A 20527-nucleotide genomic window follows, 5' to 3' on the forward strand; every position below is an offset into this window, starting at 1 on the left:
CTCTTTGGAATTTTTGTAACAAGGGAAGAAAAACGGGCTCCCAGGCAGAGAGACCTTGAATGTCAAGTGATTTTTACGGCTATGTAATGGACCCTGAAAATAGAGGGTTTTAATAGAAGTGTCAGTCACAGTCTGTAACTACTTCCGTGCAAAATTATGACATTAATGCTCAGCGGATTTTTCAAACAAACATACATCAGTGCTAGGCAGCTGATGGGCAAGTTAGCAGGACCAAGAAAACTCGTTCAAGAGCTCTGCAGCATCCGGGCATTCACGCCTCCCCCAGCCACGTTTCCATCCTCACTTATTTCAATCACCTTTAAATGGGACTTCTCTCTCTCGCTGCTTTGTATTTGGGTAGTGTGATCCGCTCTCCTAAAAACCAACACAGATTGACCATGAGSATCAGTCATTAGGGCTCTCGCAGGAATTAGAAAGACCTGCAAACCCAACTCATCCTGGAGGGGTTTGTTTTGCAAAAGAAGATAATCTTCTCTCGATTACAAGGCACTCCATCAGAAACGTGTTTATGGGCCTGGCTGAGCTTAAATCATAGTGTCCCATGATTTAAGAGCTGGAGTCCTATCACGGGAATCTCAGAGCGGTTTCCAACAGAGCTCAGTTCCTCCCCGGCTCTTCCCTTTGCCGAAAGTGAGAGCAAGAAAACTGCTTTTCCATGGAGCAAGAGYGAAGGGCTGTGAAGGTTGGTTTGCACAAATCATTTGCACTAATGTCCGCTTGTGCTACAGTCTGCAATTGCAAAATTTAATGCAGGATACCTGGCGGAGATATTAAATTTGCTTTTTTTTTTAATAACAGTCACGATGCTACTRTATTAACCTGCAGTGTAAAGCAGCAGTATTCCTGATTTTGCTTATGTTGACATCTCAAACAGACCAACACCTAGCTCAAGGCAGGTAGTTCCAAAATTTTGGAGGCAGAATCCCAAATCAACTCAGTGTTCATGACTAAAAGACCAAGAAACTGTCCAACAGCTCCATATTTCCAAGCCTCTCTGCCTGGGTCTTGAGGAGGACACCTGTGAAACCCATAAGCTTTGCAACCTGCCCACAAAGCAGCCCACCAGAGACTATGAGCATGAATATAAATCCAACCCAATATTCTATGCAAGGTGACATTTCTGCATGATTTTCAAGCTGAAAACATGCAGCAAACACACTAACAGGTGACATGGTCAGCTCACCAGGACTCTAACATCCTTAGGATCTTTAATAGCAGGTCACCCAGCTACAGTCCTGCTCTCTGTGACTTGCTAAGGCAGCAACTTGCCCATTCTGTTCCATCGAGTTGCTTCTCCTAGGAGGAGTTCATTTAGACCGGGCTAATCCCAGCTAACTTTCCACCAAACTGGGAGATCCCACGCAAAGAAGATGCAGAATGCAAAATCAGACACTTTATGTTGGGGATTTTACACCATTTCTTTAGCTCTCTTGATGCTCAAGTGGTTTCTTCAGTCRACTGAATGATCTCCTCAAAATGCACAAGACTGCTTTTCAGATATCAGGTTAAATCACCCTATGTGCTCTGGGAGAGAAAAATATTTACAATCCACTCCACCCACAGTCACTATAAGCATGTACAACTGGMATAAATGAATGATAACTTCTCAGTGACTCCACATATTCATATTCAAAGCGCAGACAGGCACAACATTGCATCCAGATTATCCAGGGCTTCCGAGCAGCACAGTCAGGGTGGCTGTTTGGGATCCTTGTCTTCAAAGACCGAAGAAGCAGAGCTGARGGAACCAGGAATTACAACTATTTTCAGCATTATACCCACACAATCCTGTCAATAATCTTCTCTGAAAGGGCAAACAACCAGAAAGGGACAACACGTCACCTTGAGAAACTCACTGTAAACCAGCTACTAAGTTATTTGCAGCCAGCTTAACCAGATAAACCCCAAGTTTTATAAAAATAAAAACTTGCTGAGAATAAGCTCAGCACCTAAAGGGCAGTTTTGACCTCCCTCATCCCACATAAACACCTTCTTGGTAACTCCTGCTGCTCTCCAGACCCTGAGAAGAAACTGAGACGCTTTATGCTGTTGTACGATCTGAATTTTCATTCTCTCATAAGATTATATATGTATACTTAAATTTGTATAAATATTTTTATATGTACATACATGTATTTGAGTATAAGCCTGGAATAAACCTGAGACTATCCTTCCTTAGGAAAATATGCCCGATAATGATGCAGTAATTYGGGGTGGCAACGTAAGAATCTTCCTTTCTCTGGAAGGACGGTGCTTATGCAGAATGCTAATCAACCAGCAGAGGAGACTCTAAAAACTCAAGACTTTGGGCTCTCCTTGGTATCTCTGTCCCTTTTCATCCTTTTCCTGTTTCTTGCTCTCAGACCATGGGAGGAAAGATCAAGCAACAACACGAGGCGGCCAGGGAAACGCGCGGTAAACCTTGTTTGCAAGCCCCGAATCAAAACAGGCTTTGAGAAAACTAACTCTGGGGTTTATTTTCTTACAGAAAAGGAAAAAAAACAAGACGCATTTGTTTCCTAGAGTGCTCGAGCAGCAGGAGAGCTCCGAGTGACCAAAATAACGTGCACCTTGAGCCCCAAAGAGCTGTGATTTCTTTCAGTGTCGGCGCACAAGCAGATGTCTGCACAAAGCGCCCGCCCGCCCGCCCCCAGACAGGGCCCGGGCTGCATTTTAAGGAGCCGAGGCACAAGGATGCCGGCGGGATCGCTCCTAATTAGTCATTTCCGAGGTGCCCATGGCATTCCCTGGGCATTTTGTGGCTTTGATGCAAGCCAAGTCTCGGCTGCTGACGCCGGGTGAAGTTAAAATAGGGAAGTCGCCGCCTGCCTCCCTTTCTTCCCTCTCTCCCATTTCGATTCTTTAACATAAGAGCAAAAAGCAAGAATAAACTGCGCTTTTGCAGTGGAGATTAAGGACAATAGTGAAAGGTGGAGAGAATGGGTAGGAGAATAGTCTGCCCTGACTAATGACACCCTCAAGCCAGGTCTCCGTAGGCCAGGCCCCCGTAGGCTCGACCACTCTTGGAATCTGTTGACTATGGAGTGCGGAAAATTGGTGAGATTGTCCCCAGTGTACCCAATCCTTTCCTAATCCTTTCCCTTTTCTCGCAGCGCTCCGGTTAGCCCCCCTTCACGCCAAGATAAGGGTCCACAGGAGGGAAGGCCCCACCAAAGATGTTCTCAGCAGCACCGCCAAGGTCCCCATCCCACTTTCCCGAGAAGCTCCCTGCAGTGGGAAGGGAGATTTCAAACCACAACAGCCGAGAAATTCACAACTTGCAGCAGCCAAAAGGACCCACCCTCACAGGGAAGCGGCAATGAAGCAAATCCCATGGGCTTTTCCATTCCTTGTTTCATCTCCTGCTCACAGAGGAAAGCAGAAGAAAGCAAAGAAGAAAGAGCAATTAGAGTTTGTGGCGCCTATCAGTGAGTTTTGTATAATCCTTCTTTTGGTATTACTCTACTTTTAATCCTGCTTACTACAAAGGCAAAAAGAAAAAGGGAGAATTAAAAAATAAATCAATAAAGCAGCCAAATGTAGGAAGTTGACTGAGTTACTGAGTTTTTKGGGAAGGCAGGAAAAGAGATATCACAGGCGTGGAATGACAGGCCCTTCTTTCTGCATTGCTTTGGGAGCAGGGAAATGACAGGACTGGAGGAGCAGCTGCCATAGCGGCCATGGAAGCCAAGAATCCCATCCAAAGGCTTGGAAGTGTGAGAAYGGCTTCAAAGAGCAAAAATAACCAGTACAAAATCCTCCTAAAAATACCTGGTCAGGAGACTTCATTCTGCTTGATGCAGAAACACCTCCTTTTCAAATTTCTTGAAGGCCAATTGTACAATATAGGTTTATCCTGGAAAAAGCCCATGTCATTTGATGGCATAGGCTTCTGTTGAAAGAGCGATATCCAGGAGAGGCAAATTACACTGAGCAGGAAAGTCAGCCCAAACAGCTTGATGTGCATGAAGAACAAGCTAATCAAAGGAAATACAAATCTTCCCGTTTTCCAATCTGGAACTCTCATTGCAGAAACGTCTTCAGCAACATGTTCCTCTACAGGTCTTAGTCCAGACAATGATATGGGCATCAGTTTACAAGGGCCTAAAGATATGTATGATGCAAAATATATGAAATATATGTATGTGKGAAATGAGTGGCTTCAGTTCTGAGRTAAYTTCCATGATATTCAACTCCTGCCACAAACAGTTTCATTGCTTGTATCCCTTTGATGTGAGCAAATTCCAGTCATCAAGACAGAAGGCAAGTCGCAATCTACCCTCCCRAACGAGGTCCCTGTGTGAACCACATTCAATAGCACAAATTGCATTACAGTGTAAACAACATTGAACCCAAGTGCAATGAATAAAGCAGAAAACGACTCTATTAGATGAGGATGATGGAGTGGAAATGTTTTCTCCAAAGATGCAGGTGCATAATATACTCACAAACCAACGGCGTCGGGACACTTCCACGCAGGCAGACAATTCCTCATTTTTAAACTTCCCCRACAAAGCAAATAATTACGTCTGCTCATAGGTTTCAGAGAAAAGCCTCTCGCTTTTAAATATGAATAAGCTGCTATTTATACTGAAYTCTAATTTACAACACAAGTCCAGAGCACACCCAGATTTGCTCCCCGTATTTTCCAGTTCATCATTCTAATGCAGTAACAATATGTACAGTGTGAAGCCCAATTTGCAGTACATCATTTTCGAAATGCTCCCATGCAAATGCTGCAGTTCCCCCTAACTAACACAGCTCAGAGCAAACTAACACAGAGATCAAAAGCTTCATCTGTGCAGCGCCACAAAGACAGAGGTATCTACATTGCGTTATCTATCCACATGACCACACAATCCATCTCCCTGCAGAAGCAAAAGTGAAAGATTATGATTCAAGAGCAGGTCAATTCCTCTCAACACTTGGCTGCTACATATCAAGCACTGTAGACGCTTTCCTCAGCTCCAAAGAAAGGGAATTTGCACTCTTTCTTAGTAAAAGCCTGCCCAAAATCCGTATTTAACTACTCATGCAATTCTCCAAAGGGATGTCATATCATTGTTATCTAGATTTGGGTACACTAATAAGTCATGGAGAGGAATTATAGCTAACTAGAAATAGATAAATACATAACTAGGTTTAAAACAGGTAAGAGCTTAACAAATAACCAGGATAAGTAGATGACTAAATGGATAACTAGGTTTTGCACCACGTGAGCAGATGCTTTTCCTGGGAAGCTGTCTCCAGGTGTCATTTGAGACCAATATTTTGGGAAAACCTCACAAGGTTTTGAAAAATCAAGGCACTGAGATGCTATTTCTATCACRGATGCAGATATGCAGGGAAGCAGAGCAATCAAAGGACCCCAAGTTCTCTTTCCTTTGCTTATTTTTACTTGGTGGTGCAATCCTCCCATCATTCGGTAGCCATCCTCTCCAACCAAAGCAGCTCTGAATTCCTGTACACTCACTGGACTAGCACAAATGAAACCTGGATAACGCAAATATGATTTTTATGCCACTTTTCCACTGCTACATTGCTCCCCAGGGGCTTTAGGCAACCTCATCTAGACCTAGGATAAATTTCAGCAAAGCCACATACTACTGGAAAGTGCAAGGAAAACAGATCAGCAGTAATTAACTACACAGTATTTTATTTGTACTAACCTCCACAGAACTAAGGCATAAAGACATCACAAATTCTGCTTACGACTTTATAATTTACAATTTGGACTCAAAAAAGCCTTGTTTTGTGAAAACAAGAAACGACCTTCGCTCCACAGGACGCGCGCAACCCTATGCCTATGTCTTGAAAGCAGATTTTAACAGGACTTGTATTTACACTGAATTTAGAGCAGATTATCTCCCTTTCAAATTATGCTCGGGAAGCAACAGAATGCTCACCACAACATTCTGTGGCTTGGAGAGAGAAGTAGAGGGAAAATAAGYGGGACTTCATGAACCCTGTGATGATCTGTCAACATTTACAAGCTCTTCTTGCACCCACTTCCTCAGGAGTTCTTAAAAAGAACTTCACTGAAGTCAAATACAAGCTGTTTGCAGATCCACAAAATACAGAGGAGCAGCTAAAACAGCTGCTTGTGTTTCTGTGTGAGAGTAAAAACCATGCACGGCCAAATCGGTGCTTGAACAGCAAACTGATCTGTCCGGGATAAACTTCTCTTTAAAGGAGGATTTATCTTGGCTGTAAAAAAAGAATAATACAATCAAATTGCACGTTGTAGACTTTACACAATATTGCAAACAAGATACTATGTTTTAGATCAACAGCATATATAAATATATACATATATTTATGGTCGACTTGCTCAAAGTTACCCTCTACGGCTAGGGTCTGCTTGAAAGATACTTGTCTGGGCAATCTATAATCCCTACACATGGGACTACAAACAAATTATTTGGTTGCAACCAATGCAACCTGCTACACACAACCCTGTTCTTGGTTGATTCTGTGTTTAAGCACCTCAAAAAAAACTATTGGGTGTGATAYACTGTGCTAAAAATTCAGACTTCCAGAGCATTCACTCCTTCCCTTTACACCTCAAACACAATAGTTTGCACAAATACCACTTCATCTGCTGCAAACATTAAAACTCACCCAGTCCAAAGCTTCATAGCCAGGGAAGATCTGCAGGGGTTCTGAGTTCCAGTTTATTCACCTGCTAGAAGAATTTGAACTTCGAATGGGAAAAAAAATATGGGGAATATGGGGAAAGTAATGGGACCCTCAGTCCTGAAATCCAGAATAATCTGCCAACTTGGGGAGAAGGTGAGTATAACTCTTGTTATCCAAACTGCTTTTTTTTTTCCCCTCAAAAAAACCCACAAACCAACAAAAGTCGAGGCCTAAAATGATCCCTGCCATTTATAATGCCCAATGCTCATAATGCCAGAGAAAGGATGCAGTCATCCTGAAGAAAATGTGACTTTCAAAATAGCTCCGTGAGTACAAATTCCATTCCTTCCCTCAATTAATTGCTCCTTTTGGCCTCCTCTCTCCTTGGCTGGCATTTTCAGCCAGATTTTGCCTCCTACTCGCACGCTGYGCTGCACTTTCCAGCATTACCAGGCAGTTGAAATCAATACGACTACTCATAGTGTAAGACAACGCAGTGGGGCACAGACTGACAAAGCCTGTTATGATTTTGTCAGCTCAATTAAGTTGCTTTAATATCTCTCTTACCCGAAACTTAGCAGGGTCAGGGTGCTCAACCTTTTCAAATACAGCTGAGGTTGGGATCAAATCAAAAGGCCACGGAAATCACAAAAACCTGCCATGTTTTCACAGCTACAGTATTTTGGGTGTTACATTAAGGTTCAGATGCAGTCAGCGCTACGGGGCAGTTATTCTGTTTGATTTATACTCGAAAGCAATACAGCTTAATAGGGGAAAGAAAGGGTTTATAAGGGTCTATATTTTCTGGTTTGGTTAGTCCCTTTTCTTCAGGTTTCAAAATTACTATTTTTCCTTCAGCAAAAAAAAAAGAGATTTCTCGTTGCTGGTACAGGCAGGTTATSAAACCTGTCACACCGTGACTGACACAACACCCCTCCCTTAATTCTTTCCCTATTTTATCTCCCTATTTGAAACCTTGTCTATGCCCTTTAAGTCTGGCAGTTAATACATGGTCATGTTAAGAGGAGTGAAATATAAAATCTAGATATGCGAATACACTTTATAATTATTTTTTAATCTAGATGGAAYTTAACGTGCATAAAAAATGCCATATATTAAGTGCAAAGAAGTGAGGTGCCTTCTACTTTTCCACCCCAAAAAGATCAAAAGAGTAACAGTGGTGACTGTCTTACATCGCCCATGCAGAACCTCAACCCAAAGGACTTGTTGTGACTTGTTTTTACAGCTCCCTGCTGAAACTACTCACCAAGTGGCCTGATAAGTCACCATGATCATGTTGCTCTTTGTAACAAGAAGAGTCAATGCCTGTTGGAGCACATCACCTACTTTACTCAATGCCCACTAAGGAAAGGGTCAACAGCAGAAGGACAGCCTAAGACCTTCTTGTAGTGGTTGTACCATGAACTATTCTAGAACTACCTTCTGCCCGAGTAATTTTGTATTGAAGCCTTTAGAAATTTGAGATATTTCTAAATGATATGTGTGTATAGGTATATCATGGATATGACCCAACAGGAGCCGAGATGAGAAAAGAGAAGAAAGTCGCCGAGGTCGGAATCAAATCTCTACTTTCTCCACCCACTTCCCCAAAAGCCATGAAAAATGCTGCGTGGGCCATAAAGGTGTGAAATAAGGTGATTATCTGTGGGGACTCAGGAAGATAAGCAGATAGATAGAAATAGATCAGGGGAGGAAAAAACTTCATATTCCCAGTCCCTCCCAAAAATGGCTTCCATTAACTGCAAGATTTGCAGGACAAAACATAAAATATTGCTCTTCTACTATGCATAGGGTTCCTCATTTATGCTGGGCAGCCTGAGTGAAGGTCACTAGAGTTGATTTCTAGAGGGGTGTCAAAGACACCTCCTGGAGCTTCTATATTCTGTCCCTGGTATAAATAAAATAAAATAAAATAAAATAAAATAAAATAAAATAAAATAAAATAAAATAAAATAAAATAAAATAAAATAAAATAAAATAAAATAAAATAAAATAAAATAAAATAAAATAAAAGTCATTAAGACTCTCTCCAGAAAATGTAATCCCAGCTACAACTGGCCAAAGAATTATCTGAGGTTTTCTTATTCCCTTTACATAAGTCATTATCAATAGCTAGACACCAAGTCTAATGTGGTACTACCACTGCTTGAAAGTCTCCAAAAGAAACATAGGGGATTTTCACAAAAAAAAAAAAAAAAAACATGTCATGGACTTCATCTTTCATAATTAGTCCTATAAGGAAGCAAACTATAAATACTGGGCACATCTTTTGACTGATCAACAAGAGACTAATTTCAATGTTTCCTGAACACTTGGCAAGATCTTTCTTCTCATGGCTACAAGGCTATTTCACTTCTGAGCCTGGAAACTTTGCTTTCTTTTCAGCTGCTGCCACTGTCGTGGAAATGAGAATGATGGATTTGACCTCCCTTAGACTGCCAAGCGCCTACGGCCCCAACCATGAAAGCTTTGGATGAATAGCAAGCCACCACCTGTTAAGGAGAAGATGGATGTCTGCARTGCACGTGAAGGAGAAGAAATGTGGTATCCTACCAAGCAATGTGGTAGGTGGGCAAGCAAAGTAGAGCTCCCACCGCTTCCAAGGCAGCACGAGGAGCAGGACAGCTCCATAAGCTCCCTTCTTCCTGCAAATCCACACACTTGAACTCCACTGGAGAAAGACATTTGCCACCAGAAGCTGTAAGATCCACAACCCACCACAGAAACGCTGGCATCTACGAAGTGAAAGCCACTCTGCTCCTATTTCAATGGAGCAATTCCTCTGAACGACAACACTAACGGAGGCAGAATGCAATTCCCCAAGCCAGAAGAGGATCCAGGTTCAGCTGGGCCTCTAATGACCAGAAGTGTTTAGGGTTTTCATTTTATGTCTCATTCAAAAGACGAGCGAGCAGCATTCTCAGCGATGAGATTGCCGGCGCACAGGGAGTGCCACTTCAGAAAAATCAAACGAGAAGGAGATTTCACTCCTTCACATTAAAAACCTACAATTTCTGCTTCAGGCTCAAATGACCAACCTGCTTAGTAGATATTACGTGTTGAAAGAAGCAATTCTGATGTTATACTGCTCGAGCAGCTGAAAACTCCACCTCTCCAAGGTACTAAAGCCCAGACTCTTCTAAAGGGAGACAAATGTTTGATGTCTTTAGGAGGCTCCTTTCCTGCAAATGTGAAGGACTGAACAGATTTGCACTGGAATATTATAAAGCATTTCGAAAATAACCTTGACACATTTTTTTGGAGGTATAGTATAATTCTTATTTTAAAGCTACCTTGAGCGTAAAGGAACAACTAAAGAAAAAAAAAAAAAAAACCAGCAGGATCTTAGTTATTCTTGTGCTTCATGCATACCTTATATTAAGCACAATTTAGCATCTTACGTGGTCATTCTCTGAGGACTATATTGGACCATCAACCAAAGCCTACCAAAACCCACAGGAATCTGCACACCGTGTTAGKGAGCTCTGAGTCTAGAGCAGGTTTTAAGGTCACCCTTTCTAGGAAATGGCCTCCCAGGTCTTTTCCCAACAGGAAACACTTTTCCCTGTTGACGACTTGGTCATTTACCTGGCTTGCMATGCTAGATTATCCATAAAAATGCTGGGGGCACCAGGATGTCATTGGGTACCTTCTGTAGCAGAACAAACTCATCACACAAATGAAAGACAACTGGATTAACTATCTCATTGGATGAGTTATCCTTATTGTATAGGATCTGTAGACCATGTAAGTCACACCAGAGGGCACATGAGCTATGTTTCWTTTGCCCCCTGAGCGTTATGTGAATGGGGACTTGATCTCTTCCCTCAAACACCAGCCCAACGAAAGCAAGGAGGGGTGGTTGTTACCTTTGTGGTGCTGAATTCATGTCCATGGGGGTAGAAATGTACAGAAATTTTAATTTTACAGTTAAAAAAAGATTTTAAAAAGCTCATTCATTTTTAGAATTAGATCTGAGCTACTTCTCAAATAGAAACATGCCAGTTTGCACCATCCTCCCACTTGCCACACTGCCTCTCAAAGAGATTATTTCCTCACGCTGGTCCTGACTACTGAGGTACATTTGCTCCTACTGCCCCTTAATTAAAGCTACTATAAATTAGCCTATAAATTAGCTTCAGGGAGAGATTGCTCATGGCATACGTTCCTACTCGCTGTATTTAACTCGGGCAGAAACGTGGCCCTATTTGATGAACTTCTCAGTTGCTGCACGTGTTTTGTAGAGAGACTCCGAATTCTTTACCCAGCTTGAACAGGACCTTACTCCAAGGGTAGCTAATTAGATTTATACTATGGATCAACGAGTTAGGGATGGCATATTTATCACTGATAATCACAGCTAGAGCAGCCTGAGGCCACATAAAAACCCCACTCTAAAGGCTGCTTTACCTCACTGGAACAATTCCTTTCTCAACTGCCCTAATTCAACTGCACCAGATCCTGAAGCTCTTGTGCAGCTCCAAATTCCCACTGAAACCAAGAGGAGTTTGACTTCACACAAGTCAAGAAACAAGAAACACAAGCACCTCTCTGTGGCAGCTCTACACCTCTCGAGTTATAAATCTCGGTTATCAGCAAATGTAAATATTCCTGGTTGGCTTCCTTAGGCTACAGAGGTGGCAAAGAGCTTGTTAAACTTAATCATGTCCCCTAAATACAGCTGGATGGGCTGGGGAAGTTCTCACCTCGTGTTACTTCACTCTCCTTTCCGCTCTCTCTTCTTGCAAGCCTCCTGCTCTTGCTTCTTGTTGACATGCACTAGGAAGAACCATGGAGTTGCTTTCATACCATCCTCCCAGCAACGTTACAAAACCAGCATTCGCCAACCACGCTCAGAAGGGTTTTATTTTGATGAACCAGAGCAAAATGAACGGTCCTGTTTGCAGCTAATTTGCCATCAAGTGTGTATATTAAAGCAAGGGCCTTATCTGTACAGCTCATCTCCCACGGGAGAATTTAGAGACGGAGATTTCGTTGTTCTCAAATGGCAACTTCATGCAGCCATGAATATGCACGTTTGTTCAACGCCCTTGTGCTCCAAGCGGTGATTCTACCACTTGCAATAAATTAAATGACACTGTCTGGGTCACCAAGAAGAAACTGAGGCAGAAACACCAGCACTAAAGGTCTGGGAGATGTTTCTGCTGAAAAAAAATGGATGAATGTTAAGCCACTAAAGGACCTTCAATGGTCCTTCATTTTCCTCCATAGTGCCACAAGAATCCAATGTCTTTAATTTCAAACCAACTTCTAAAAGTTTTTTAAAAGATTCAACACAGCTTGGYAGGGACCCTGAATCTAAAGAGCATTATTTCGGAGTGAAGTTACTGTCATTTCTCCCTAGATTTTTCATATAAAGGTATCACTGTCTAAAGGTATTATTCAGGATGTCTACGGGAAAAGCACAAAAACTYTGTAACGTGGGTTTGAATCTTCTCTGCACTATCAAATTTGATGAACAGAAATTATCTACCTGATTAAATCAGTTTGCATGAATAAAAATGCAAAGCAGACGGCAACTAAATCTTGCCTTTYTCTAGTCTGAATAAAACTGCATCCCTAAATAATACCCTACACATCCAGCTGGCATATAGATCCTGACGGGGGGGAGGAAATGGAATTTGCATGGGGAAATGGAAATCACAGGAATCTAGACTAACAAGCACAATCCCTGCCAGGATACACRATATAATACTGCCCATTTTCTAAGTGCAGGGTTTGGAGACCAAAGGGAAAACAAAATAATTTGCTACGGCTTAAAAACAGATGTCTCTCACCCCGTCAGGAAACCGCAAAAGGGATATTTTATGACCACGAGCCCTCCAAGTAATAAAACATTAGAATATTAGAAACATTTGTTAGCCGGGATGTCAAGCCATCATTTCGGCTAACGTAAAAGATTAATAGAGCGGATATTTCTTTCATTACAAAGAAACAAAAATATATAGGCACTGCCACCTGAACGTAAAAAAGAAACCACACCGGTACATAAAAATATCCCTTGCAACCAATAACCCAGGACCTTCCTCCTGGCTGTGAGAAGTAAACTTCTACAGTAGGAAAGGCAGTGCAAGAAGCACAAAARCCAGCCCAGGCTCCTCGTGCTGCCATCAGCTAGAGGAGAAGGGCGATGCTCTTGCTCAGGGACACTTCATTTTTCTTCTTGAGCTGGGCAGAGATGGAGCAAAACAGAGCAAGCCGCTTTTCTTCCACGGGGAGTCATGTGTTGACTTGCAGACAGATGTCTCCGTGACCCGCAGGGCCCACCCTCACCAGATTTTTCCAGGAGAGGCTCTTTGATCTATTCCCTAGGGCAGCTTTGTTCCTGCTGCSGCCTCATGAAGACATCAGCACCGCCGGGAACGAGGCCGGGAGCAGCTTGGTGGCAAATGGAGCATGGCAACCTCGGCCACCTGCAGCATCTGCCTTGCCCGGGTGTCCCGTGCCCTCCGGAGCGACGCAGCAGCCTCCTGTGCTGCCTTCCCCTCACCTTGAAATGGGAGCCTCGAGCTCCATGGCYGCAGCTTCCCGGAGCAGACCTCGCTGCACGTTTTGCAGAAGCTCCTTGGGCAGAGCACGGGAGGCGGCTTCGACATTTAGCTCGCTCTGCTYCCCGGCAATCGCCTCTTCTCCGCTTTGGTTTTGTTTGCGTGCGTGGCTGTGCTCTAAAGCAGCGTCCTCAACGAAAAGGTCTTTGATAGCTACACACCTCAAGATCAATCCAGCTCAGGAATCAAAGGGACAGCGCACGGAGAAGCCGATTCTCACATCTCTTTCCAAAAGAACACATTCCGGAGGGCGCTTTACCCAGGGGCCTGCACAAGAGCCCCTGTTGCAGCAGCAGCACTTTCAGCGAGCGCTTTGCCCACAGCAAGAACAAAAACAGCTCCAGGAATGAGTTTTTCCATTTCTTTTTTGCTTTTCCCTGAAGTTGCAAGAAAAAAAAAAGGAGCTGGAGAAAACAGTTGCAGCTCAGCAGGGCAGCACCTACTCGCCGCAGCCACGCAGCAACGTCAGCAAAAATCCCTGCAGGAAAAACCTGCCTGGCGCAGGGATCACTTACGTGCTGTGCATGAGCACGAACGGTCGTGACCACGCAGACCATCTCCTTCAGCCCTGGATAGCTTAAAATAAATACATAAATAAATTCTCAATCGTGATGAGAGGATAGAATCAGCCCCTAAACAGGAAWGGATAGACAATGAGCAGCACCCAGTACATACTCTATGAAGAGTATTATAAAGAGTGGGTGGAAAATAACTACCCAGCAGCATCTCTGATCTCTGATCTCCATCTCTAGGTCACCTCCCATGTGAAAAGAACAGGCAGTCCCCACGTAACCGATGTGAGGATTCATCATTTCAGACACAGCAACAATTAGCAAGAGCTCGTTTTTCGTAGCTGCATCTCCACTTATGCCTTAAATCCGTGTCTCAATTTCTACATTGAGTAAATTACCCTCACAAATCTGACCCTTCTCAAGTATCTCCAGATTTCAAAATGAACCTAATGCTCAAAATGAACCTATTGCCACTTGTTCCAGCCGTGCAGGCAGAGTAATGCGGCACATTCAGGATGAAAYATCCCTGCTTTTCAAAAACCTTTTCCAATTGCTGGTTCATTCTGCACTTTCCATGATGCTGAAACCAGACTGCAAGTGCTCCTGTGTCATCTTGAAGGTTGTCCTTAGATGCAGCGTGGCAAAGTGAATGCATTACCCAAAAGCACCCCATTTTGCTTCGGTCATGCACCCAGTAACTGCCAAATTTTGGATCAAGATCCGAAAAACATTCCTTTTGAATGCCTTAGATGTCCTCCAAAAATCCTGCAGCCAACTGCCATGAGACCATGCAAGGAGTCCTCATTGAGCCACTGCAGCTCCTCGGAGCTAGCAAAGCTGGTTCATCAGCTTTGTATTCCTAAGGTACCCTTTTCCCAGGAGCCGTGCCTTTGTGGATGGAGTGGCCACCACTTATATCTGATATCCACTTAGCCAGCCACTGAAATATGGCAAACAGCTTCGGGTGCATCTGCTGACCTTCCRAAATCCTCTAGTGATGGGACAGACCTTCTCGTATGCAAAGCTCTGCCCCTCCTCAAATCCCCTGACACATTGGATTTCTAAATGTTTTCCKAAATGTGTGGCTTTACTGAGTAGCATACAGTGGTGCAGCCTGCCTTTTCCCAAGGAAATAATAAGAAAAAAACCTTCTTGTCCAAGGCACACAGATTTTATGCACCAACAAAACAGTCCCTTATGAGACCTGCCTCTAAATCTACTGCCGTAGCGAGGGCACCGTGCCTGCCCCGTTTCCTTTACTTGTTGTGGCAGCTCCTATTTCAGATCAAAACAACATAAAAGACAGGAAAAACGCAGGTTTCAGCCGTGCCGTGTCCCCGTTTATCAATTTTAAACCGCCCATTTACCCATTTCCAGGCTGTATTCCAGTGCTGAACGTCCCCACGCAGCCGCAAGAGGAAAGGCACTTGGAGATGCATGGGCCAAGACAGCGAGTGGAGCAGGAGGACAGCCTGAAGGATGGGAATTCCCACCCTCCAGCCTGGGAATTACAGCATATTCCCACCTCCAACCCCCATCTCAGGTATCCTCCGTGTCTCTGAGCAAGCTGAAGAGCTGAGCAAGCAGAAGGAGGGGTTGAGGAAGGCAAGGAGGCAGCTGCAGGTGGGAGAAGATCCCGAGCAGCCACGTATCAAACAGATCCTGCTACGTGCTGATTATTAAAGAGTCCCGGGGTAACAAGTGGCTCTAGTGATTTAACTTGCTGTTCAGTGGTTATTTCAGTTTTTGTTTTATTCTTATCTCTTACAGGACCTAGTCTATTAGGATCTTACTCAAAGTAACAGCATGCAACCTGCCTTAACTCTCTATTTCCACTGGAAGTAAAAGGCTCGCTAGCAAACACACAACAAAGAAAATTCTATTATTTAATTGAAAGATCATCACAGTCAATGCAGATCCAGGTGGAATGTGGACCTCTGGAAGAGACAGTCAGAAACCAGTCTGGGCAAAGGAAAAGATCGGGGGCACATCCAAAAGGAATTAACTCAGCCTTTGTAAGATGCATTTCAGTACCTTGAAATCCTATGAAAATTGGTGGCCTCGGTTACTTACAAACAAGTAAAATCTTCTTTAGTGGCGGCCCTAGTGAGAAGCAAGCATCCAAATCCTGATCTAACAGCTTCATAAAAATCAGGTCACCTTGAGGTGGCACCAGAGGAGACGTGTGGAGTAAACACTTCTCAATTTGCCTTTCAGTTACCTAGTTTTGCTGGAAGCAAAAGCAGGCACAACCCTCCGCGCTCCCTGCTTAACTTAAGGAGCATCACACGGAGAGGAACCCCGTGGAAAGGGGCTGYTCCTCAGCCCAGCAGCTCCCAGGCCTCATTTCCGAGCACGGAGGAGGGTTGCAGCAGAGTTTTACCTTTCTCACAGTGGCTCCCCGTGAATCCCGACGGGCAGGCGCATCTGTTAGGGGCCACGCAAGTCCCGCCGTATCTGCAGCCCTCTTCACAGAACGCTGGAAAACAAAAGGGAAACGCTGGGATATGCAGGTTTTTTATGATTCTTATGCACTGGCAAGACACCAAGAAAATCAAACACGTTCTATGCAGCAATCAAGCAAATTCAATTTATTAAAATCCCACAAATCCATCTGCAAACACAAAGAGAAGCAACTCAAGTTAGATGAGGTGATGCAAAAAAAAAAACCCCAGATTACCCGTAGGCAAGGCACCTCACCAATAAAAGATTAATAACCAKCTGGAAAAACAGGAGAGAGGGAAAAAGACAGTGCACTGTTTTTAATKGTACCGCTCTTCTTTCAATGACACCCAACATGAGTATTAAAATCACAAAGCTCTGCTGGTCAGTTGGGTTTAACTACTTCACTTCCCGCTTCCATCGCACACGTTTGGGGTTCAGGGAAAGCAGCGGGACACGATCCGTTCTGCATCATCAACTGCAGGGCAAACTTTGCCAGGAGTAAAAGCCAAGCTCACCTCCAACACATTCCTCACCCTCCCCTGGATATTATTAAGCTTACAAGATGCTCAGTGGGTTTAGCTGCACTTACGAGGGACGCCGCAATTAATATTTAAGCAGCAGCTCTCTGCAGCCAAGCTAATAACAGAAGTGCAGAGTGTTTTCTGCAAGCTCAAATCACAGATGGGGTGTTGGCAGTGAGATGTTACCAACGCCATGGAAAGGCTTAAAGTGCTGGGGAACAGCAGAAGTGTTTTAGGTTTATCTTCCGAGAGACTCAAAGGAAAAACAAAGTGGAGAAACCACTCAGCATTAGACAGGTTCTTTTGTAATTATTAACCACTTAGAGGGAAAAAAGGAACCCCCCCATGCCATCCTATTTCCTGCTAGGATTGAGGGATGGAGCTGCCTTGCTCTATTATCTTTTTAAATGTCATGCTGGAGCTAGSAGGGTTCAGACAAGAGGGTAGAAGAGCACGAGCTCTCCTAGGAACGGGGCCCAAAGGGCTCTTGCCCAGCCAGTTTCTCCCCATCAATACCTGTAATTTCATACACTCATCTTCTGAAATACATTTSCAAACCACTCGTTTTCTTCTGGTTGGGAAGAAGCACCAGGTGGTTTCACAGGAGCGTTTTCATCAGGGCACTGCACCAAAACCAYACCTAGAAGCAAGTAACTTTGCTAATGTCTGAAGCCAACACTGCCACACGCAGATGGCCAAGGAAAAATATGCCAAGCTTGACAAGTTAAGAAGGTCCTTCTGCAGCTTCCCAAAGGGAGGCTGCTGCTTCACAGCCTCCCTGTTCTCGGAGCAGCTGCCAGGTCTGTCTGGCTCYTTCCTGGTTCGAGAGTGAGCAGAGACTTTCTTGTGGCCGTCCCAGGCTCCGGCGTGGCATCAAAGGAATTAATAGTGGGGTAGGGGAGACGTAAAGAGCAAAAAACCCASAAAAACACAATCGGTTTCATTGTCAGTAGTTTAATCACAAAACACATCATATTGCAGTGGAAAAGAATTACATGAGGGTCTTAAAACAGAAAAGCAAAAAATAGGGCGTAAAAAAGGAGATTCGATCTCTTCAATCCCTCTGCCCTGCAGCTCTAYTGGGTGGACAATCCTTCCTTCCTCTTCATCTCAACATGACCCAAAAGCAACAAACGCCACGAAGGGAGAAACTATTCCCATCAATATTTTAGGAGGGTTGCACAACGAGTTTCCCAAGCAGCTGACCTCTTCAGTCGGACAGCTCAAAGAGAGCGAAGAGCCCCAAGCACGAGGGCCTTCACAGTGGGGAATCTCGGCTTCTTCCACTGATTCCTTTTTTCCTCTCTGGTGATTTCCCTTGTTTCTTCTTCAGTCAAGAGAAAACCACAATATTTTCAAAATAAGTTGCACGAGCACCGAAAAAAGCAACACTGCAGAAAAAAAGTAACCTGCCCTGTAGCTCACACAACAGTCAGGAATATGGTAGTACCAGAAAACCACACAGCCCCTGTCCCACATTCACAGTATTAAAGCAGGAAAACACATTCCCGTTCAGCAGGCTGCACTGTTCACGTGGATTAAAACAGTACCTACTACTGCCTTAAGTTCAGGTCACCAGAGATATCAACCTCCATGTTCTAAGATACAAGCCAAGACACTGACTTACTTCCATAGTCAAGACGCTCTACAAACATCAAGAAAGAGTCACGCTGCTTCCTCCTCCACTTTTGATATATTCCTTTGCTGATCAACAAGGTGATGGGTAAAACAGCCGTAAAGTCCTTAAGGTAGGACTTTGGCCGAGGCTGAAAGACTACGTGCTTGTCCAGAGGAAAATGGACCCAAGGGAAAGGCAAGGAAGAGGTTGGACACAGACTGGTCGGGCAACCCAAAATGCGCTGGCCGGGGAGAAGGGATGGAAGAGTTGAACTATATCCAAGTGTTCTGACAATCAATTGATGGAAAAAAACCCAGTTTCATTAGCTGAGTGTAGCCAGCCAAGCAGGCACAAGGTCACAGCTGATAAGAACCCAACCACGTGTGCCAAGTACCAGAATAATCAGATGAGAGCAGTTGCTGAGGGGGGTTTGGAGGACAACTGAGAAGCTCAGGAGGAGCACAAAGACAAAATAAGGCAGCAGCAGAGGCTCCGCTCTCCTTCTCTGCTCTTGAGYGACCTTATCATCCAGGAAAGGACAAAACTTCTCGGCTCAGTGAGCTACATCCATTGCACGCAGGGTCACACTCATTTAACCCAAGGTCTGCAAGATGCCACTGCTGTCCCTTGACAGCTGGCTGGAGTCGGAGAAGGACAAATCCGGCAGGATGGAGCTGTGGGAAGCAGAGGCAGTTTGGAAAGAACTGCATCCCCTAGTTTGCGAAGGAATAGGAGTTTGGGTCAGTTCACCAGTGGGGAGGTGAGAGGAGAAGACAGCTCCTTACCGGGGCAATTCCACACCTGTAGGAGCAGCTTCCAGCCTAACTCAGACTGGTGTGGTCTAGTTCAGGATGGGCTTATAAATACATCTGCCATCTGATTATAAAAACACTATTACTGATTTATAGTGATGGTAGAAGCATGATGTACTTTACAAATATAATCTGCCTAATGTAGTCAAAAGTCCAAATACAGCAAAATATAGTGTACAAATATCATTAAGAGTCTACACGTGAACATCGGCATACACAGGCAAGAGTCTAAGTATGAACAAAAACTAATGATTTGGGATTCTGAGTTTCAAAATGGGATTTTTCAGACACTTCCATTAAAAAAYGGTAGATTTCAAATTTAGGAGGCAGCACCCAGTGAGAGCAAARGTGAGAGTGGAAAATGGAAGAGCACCTGGAGTTAATATTAAAAACAAGGAACCCGTAAGGAAGAAACTATGACAAAGATCTCAGATATACATATTTGTCCCTATGCATGCATATAGGCATTATGCATATACTCTCAACACAGTACATGTGCACCTGTGCATATACCTGTATATAGCACTTAGCAACACGGTGAACGAAAGTCACAGAACTTGGCTTCAGGATCATTTTGAAGTACCTTGAGGACTGAACCTTTTCAAGGGCCCAGTGCTCCATGACACAGAGTTTGCAGAAATTAAGACTAAAGAGAACGTGGAGGCCTAAGAAGAGCTCGCAAAGAGGCACCACCTCCTTCTCTCCTTGGATGATACATGATGCTGAACTCTCTTGGTGGCTGGTGTTTGGCTTGAAGGCCACGTAACCAAGTCACGGCCCCTTGGGCTCAGCTCTTTCGGGAGAGCTCAAGTACCATTTGCCAAGAGATGCTGGGTTTGTTTGAACAAGGAAACACCAGCTCCTTACAATTAGGCTAATGAATCACATTGCTAATCACTAATTACTTCCTGTATTAGCTCACTAATGGAAGTTATTGTTGGATGTAAAAGTTATCCACCTAGACTGGTAATTTTTCACTCCCTTTTTTTTCCCCCTAATAGGCAAGTAGAATTTCTTAGATTAAATTAATTTGGAAAGCATACAGAATGGGCCAAGTATGTATATTTTATTGGCAAAATATACATAAGAAATGTGTGCTTATATCAGGCTTTACAGCTTCGAGGACAGACACATGATGGATTTTCTACAGTGCATGTGAATAAGATGAAAAGGAGCAGTAAAAAACAGAAGCTGTATAATACAATTTGCACTCTGAAATATGGCACTTTTGAAAGCCTCTCGCCTAAGCCCAGCTGATTCTGGCCTAAATAAATATCCCCATTGCCATTTTACTGCTCTGCTTCTTCAAGGCTGGACTTGCTAGTATTTTTAGCGCTCCGGTTTAAGGCAGCTGCAAGTGTCTGTGTAG

The 20527-nt window shown here is 43.9% G+C and overlaps 1 protein-coding gene across 1 annotated transcript in view; it reads right to left on the reverse strand.

The window, feature by feature from the left end:
* NELL1 (neural EGFL like 1) overlaps positions 1–20527 on the reverse strand; it is a 196264-nt gene that overhangs the window by 28585 nt on the left and 147152 nt on the right. Inside the window, exon 18 of the mRNA XM_026041104.1 lies at positions 16146–16241. Within this exon, the coding sequence (XP_025896889.1) occupies positions 16146–16241 (96 nt within the window). The remainder of the gene's footprint in view (positions 1–16145; positions 16242–20527) is intronic.

The sequence above is a fragment of the Nothoprocta perdicaria genome, unplaced genomic scaffold, assembly GCF_003342845.1.
Source record: "Nothoprocta perdicaria isolate Ctin4 unplaced genomic scaffold, notPer1 scaffold_28, whole genome shotgun sequence".
Classification (NCBI taxonomy): domain Eukaryota; kingdom Metazoa; phylum Chordata; class Aves; order Tinamiformes; family Tinamidae; genus Nothoprocta; species Nothoprocta perdicaria.